This window comes from Gekko japonicus, unplaced genomic scaffold, assembly GCF_001447785.1.
Source record: "Gekko japonicus isolate JY-2015 unplaced genomic scaffold, Gekko_japonicus_V1.1 scaffold1847, whole genome shotgun sequence".
Lineage (NCBI taxonomy): Eukaryota > Metazoa > Chordata > Lepidosauria > Squamata > Gekkonidae > Gekko > Gekko japonicus.
This window is the reverse complement of record NW_015163144.1, coordinates 104,304-109,789: the sequence shown is the minus strand read 5'-3', so window position 1 is coordinate 109,789 and position 5,486 is coordinate 104,304. Positions and strand designations below refer to the sequence as shown.

Below are 5,486 nucleotides of genomic sequence, written 5' to 3'. Positions count from 1 at the left end.
AAAGCAATTTTAATCTGTTTTTGACATCTGAATACACGTGGCAAATACCTTTGGGAAGGGAGTTGTACTGCAGGGGCACCAATTCTGAACACACCCTCTTTCTAGTAATACTTGAACCCTACTAGAATTCTTTCTAGTAACCTTTAGAGGATCTTGGCCAGATCTCTCTCTCTGCACCAAGCTTGTGCACCAACCAATACTAGTAAGTAATACTTCATGAAAGGACAGCATCTTGCATGGCCATAAATAAAGCTGGATCTAGTAGCAGGCTCGAGCTGCAAACCGGATAGTTAAGGTACAGTAAAATCTCACTAAGCACTGGAAAATCCACACAGAGCAACTGGGACTGAGAGTCAGTTTTGCAAGTCCAAATTCAGACCAAGCCTAATTCCAAGCACCTGTTAAATTCATCTAGAGCAGGGGTGGGCAAACTTGCTTAATGCAAGAGCCACATAGAATAAACGTCAGGTGTTTGAGAGCCGCAAGACATGAACAAATATTACAGACATGTTTTTATTGAAAAATATGCGAATTTGCTTTTTATTAACATTAAATGAGACTGCCAAAAATAAAAACAAAAGGGGTAAAAATAGATATTGATAATATTTATCCAACTATATTTGTAGGTGGGGGGGCAGCTTTGAGAATGCATTTAAAAGTAAAGTTGCTTTCTTTCTCTGCTCCCCCCGCCTCAAGCCTACCCAGGAAGGGGAACTCGCTGGAGAAGGGAAGACGGATCGGGGAGGGGAGTCATGCCTCCCCTTTGCTTGCCCAGCTGCCCTGCTAGGAGCCACACAATATGTGTGAAAGAGCCGCATGTGGCTCCCAAGCCAGAGTTTGGCCACCCCTGATCTAGAGCAAAACCTGGATCGAATGAAAAGAGGAAATAAAGTGGCATCTTCGTATTAATTATGACACCAGGATTCTGGGGATGACTTCTCCCAAGTGTCTCAAAGTAGATGGTAAATATGCCACGGGGGACAGGATAGATACCTGTGGAACCAAGTAAACATTCCCTTAGTATCATCTTCTGGAATCTGTTCAGTGCATAAGAGAGGAAGTGCCAGTGCTTTCAACTCTCATTACAGACAGGAGATCCCGAAGGGTAATACAGATAATGGTTTCAAAAGTAGCTGAAAGGTCTGAAAGAATCAACAAAGACAGGTAAAGGTAAAGGTTTCCCTTGCTCAAAAGCCAGTCGAATCCGACTCTAGGGATGTGGTGCTCATCTCCGTTCCCAAGCCGAAGAGCCAGCGCTGTCCAAAGACGTTTCCGTGGTCATGTGGCCGGCATGACTAAACGCCAAGGCGCATGGAACGCTGTTACCTTCCCACCGAAGCGGTACCTATTTATCTACTTGCAATTTCTTCTTTCGAACTGCTAGGTTGGCAGGAGCTGGAACCAGAGATGGGAGCTCACTCCGTCATGCGGCAACTCGGGTCTCGAACTGCTGAACTAACGACCTTCCACAGCCTGCAGTTCAGCATCTTAACCACTTGAGCCACCGCAGCTCAACAAAGCTCAACAAGATACATGCCCCTTTTTCTCCCAATGGAGATTATTTGTTGCGGAAGCCAAATCCGTTTCAACCCCCCTCCCTGAAACAACCCAGACTGAAATGGGTCCAGGCAATAGGAATGTCTGGAATTCAGCCACCACCATCTACCAGTCTACCATCCCACCAATTAAAGAAGCTCGTTTGGTGGGTACACAAGAAACGGCAATTAAAGAAGCTCGTTTGGTGGGTACACGCCCTTTTCCATGGCAGACCCAGAATGATGGAACAGCCTCCCCAGGAGGGTATGCCTGCCCCCCTCATGGATCTTCAAGGAGGGGCAGCTGAAGACAGTTTTATTTAGGACTGCATTTTGATTGAATCAGCTGTTACTATTGGCAGTCCCATTTGGAGTTTTTAAACTGTGACTTTTATGGGCTTTATAATTGTTGTTTTTATTGTCTTTTTATGATGTTTTATTTATATCATCAACTGCCTTGAATTCCTCAAGCGAGAAAGGCAGCAAATCAATGTTCTAGGTAAGTGAATAAATACTTGAGCACTTTGCCCCAAAAGGGAAGACGGTACTTGACTGAGAGCTAATACTTCAAAGTCCATTAGCCTTAAGAGCAGCCTCATAGCTGCCTCCTTCAAAGCAGCTAATACTGCTCACTGCTTCAATTATATATTCAGCAATCCCAGAACCATTTCTAGACATTCACCCGCAGCAAGATGTTATCGGACTAGGTAGGAAAAAAAGTAGAAAATGGGAAGCGGTTTCAGCTTCAGAATTAAAGATGAAATAGGCAAAGAGCCAACTGAAATACAAATCTGCAATTCTGACTTACAAGCATGAAATGAAAATTAATCAGCAGCTTATAAGACAACACTCAAAAGCTGACCACCACAACATCTGAACTCCTATATTAAGGGTTCCAAACTCAAAGCTCAGATTTCACAGCAACGAAAATAATTTGTAATGACTTAAGTTCAGAATCAGTACGTTAATATTAAAATTCAGTACACTCTTGTTTCATTTAGCTGCTATTAATTTATTACATTATCCAAATGATTTGGAATCTTGGTCTAGACTAGTAAAAAAAGTCCAGTGGCATTTTAAACACTGATAGATATATGGTTATCTAAGAAAGCTCACATGCCATATGTTAATTTTAAGGTGGAACATATGCAAGAAACAAAGGTGGCTACCATTCTGGAATCTGTCACCCTAAATGGAAATAAGACATTTAAAAAATCTGATTTTGTGGCCTGTCATCAACTCCTGAGAATAACCTCTTCACCTTTCAATACCAGTTCATACTTTCGGCATGGCTGCCTACTGCCATTCGCGTACCAAAGGTCTTCACCAATCTAGAGACATCAAAAAATTCCCATACGATTACTCTTTCAAACATGAGCAAGCAATGTTGAATAAAGGAACTATCGTTCTCTCTTACCGGTAAGTCCACACTGACATCAGTCCCATCCAGTAAAGAGACACGACATGTAATTATGGATTTTGCATCTCCAGCAGCAGGGATATGAGTGGCAGCTCGCTGAGCCTCTCTTAACCGCTCCTTCTCAGCATGTTTCCGCATAGACCGGCGGCCCAGTGTTCGGCGAAAGAAACTCAGCATCATTACTAAATAGGTCAAGAAAAGAAGTTTTAAGCTGAAGAAGAAAAAGACAAGTGTCCTACAACCAAAATGTTTCAAAACAGCCAAGGTCTTTACACATTCCACTAAGTTTCTTGATGTTCCTGCACCACAAGAAAGAAAGAAAAAGCTTGCAAAGTCGCATATTCACAAATCACAAGTCTCCTTAAATTGCCACATCCCCTACTACCAATGTATGTAGGTTAACAGCTATCAGAAGTACTTGTTCTACGAGACATATGGAAGAAGCAACTCGTACCAAGAAGACTCAGTGGATTCAGGGCTGAATTACCGTAAACGTTGCTCTCATGGTATGGATACCCAGATCCTTCTAAAAAGAAAACTTACAGTACTAGGTAGTTGATTTTTTATTTTTTAAAAAATCTTTCAACCATAAAGAATCTTTCAACATCTTTTAACCGTAAGGTCTCACAATGATGGCACTGCTTGTACCGATGTTGGGGTAAAAGTATATTTGGAAAGGGAACATTCGTAACAGTGCTCCCTTAAGAATGTTTAAAAAATTGGCAGGTAATTTATTGTCAGCCTTGCTATATCCAAGTTTTTTTGCGGCATTAAACAGGAAGTTGTTCACAATAATGGTAGATAGTTTGTGGGCTCCAGTATTCTTTAAACCCACAGCTTTAGGGTGCAACAGTTGCTCGGTGAAAGGAGGAAAACCACAGGGAGAATTGCATTTTTATGCCGAGTGAAGACAAAAAGTATTTTTTGGCCACTCTACAGCACCGATTTTGGCATATATTGCTTTATGAATACGATGGGGTTCACCTAGGACCCGACCAGATAGTGCAGTGTTCATGATCACCCCACTCATTCACATTGCTATTTTCAGACTCAAGAAATTGGACATGCATATTAAACTTTGTTTTTACTATGAAGCAAATCCAAGTCTGCAGAAGGCAGTTTCTGAAGGCAGTGAAAAACTAACCCACCCACAGATGTTACATTAAGAGTGCTCGAGAGTCTGCACCTTGCATGACTCATAGCTGAATCCAAACAATCTGGGTCTCTGACATAGTTTCATTAGGCAGATGTCTTTTCTTATCAACTGGAGGGTATCAGGGACTAAACTAGGAATTTTTCCATGCAAACCATTTGTTCTACCACTACACCTTTCCATACAGAATAGTTGGACAGCATGACTTTATTCAAAGGAGACCCAAAAATGCACTGTCACTGTTTAGACCCATAGGTAGATTCCAAAATAACTCCACCCAGGTATTAGACACCTCTAGAACATCATCGTGTACACCACAGTCCAGATTCGTAAGCACCTGGTTCCCATACTTACAATTCATGGCAGAAAACAATCTCCTGCCACAAAATCCAAACTTTGCATCATATTCACCTGCCTTACAGTCATGCAAGTCACAGCCTAATGCTGCCTGCTGTGACTAGCAATAGGTCTTCAAGGTTTTAGGCAGATGTCTTTTCTTTATCAACTGGAGGTTATCAGGGACTAAACTAGGAATTTTTCCATGCAAACCATTTGTTCTACCACTACACCTTCCCATACAGAATAGTTGGACAGCATTGCTTTATTCAAAGGAGACCTAACAATGCAGTGTCATTGTTCAGACCCATAGGTAGAGTCCAAAATAACTCCACCCAGGTATTAGAAACCTCTAGAGCATCATCGTGTACACCACAATCCAGATTCGTAAACACCTGGTTCCCATACTTACAATTCATGGCAGAAAACAATCTCCTGCCACAAAATCCAAACTTTGCATCGTGGTTTCACCTTTAACTAAGCTATACTCCTGAATCGTTTTTATTAGTAGTAGTAGGTTATTAAATTTTTCACAAAGTATAATCAAGTAACCTTATGATTTGACATTCAATACATAACATCGAACATAAACTTATCAAGTAGAGGTGTAGAACATGTACAAAGATTCAACATCTGCGAAATATGTGCAATAGAAAACAGAGTAACCAAACATCAATCTTGTGAGTATGTAATAACTTGGTGTTTCAGAGTTCCGTGTTTCTTTGAGAGATATCCTAGCTAAAACTTGTGGGTGGCCAGGCTAATCTTTGTTATACTCATAATGTGTAGGTGAAACCTATAGAGAAGCTCAGTATTTACAACCATTCATGATTCTGAGACCAACATGTGGGAACAAATTCTTCTCTAGCGAGGAAGTCCAGAATGGGTTTCCACTTTTCCATGTATTTAGTAGAAATCGGCCTAAGAGAGGCATTGTTCAGTTTGCAGGTGACACACTCCATCAAGAATTGATCCCATAACTTCTTGTACCAGATCAGTGTTCCGGGCGGCTTTGTGTCCTTCCAACATGTAGCAATGGAGG

General features: G+C 41.4%; 1 protein-coding gene across 2 annotated transcripts in view; it reads right to left on the bottom strand.

Annotated features, from left to right (window-relative positions):
• The window catches only part of EPB41L5 (erythrocyte membrane protein band 4.1 like 5), a 71,737-nt gene extending 68,605 nt beyond the window's left edge, over positions 1–3,132 (bottom strand). For both annotated transcript variants that reach the window (XR_001482375.1, XM_015406992.1), the window contains exon 1: positions 2,953–3,132. Coding sequence is in view for 1 of the 2 variants with exons in the window: in XM_015406992.1 (XP_015262478.1) it covers positions 2,953–3,132 (180 nt within the window). In the remaining variant the exon portion in view is untranslated. The remainder of the gene's footprint in view (positions 1–2,952) is intronic.
• Between the last annotated feature and the right edge of the window lie 2,354 nt (positions 3,133–5,486).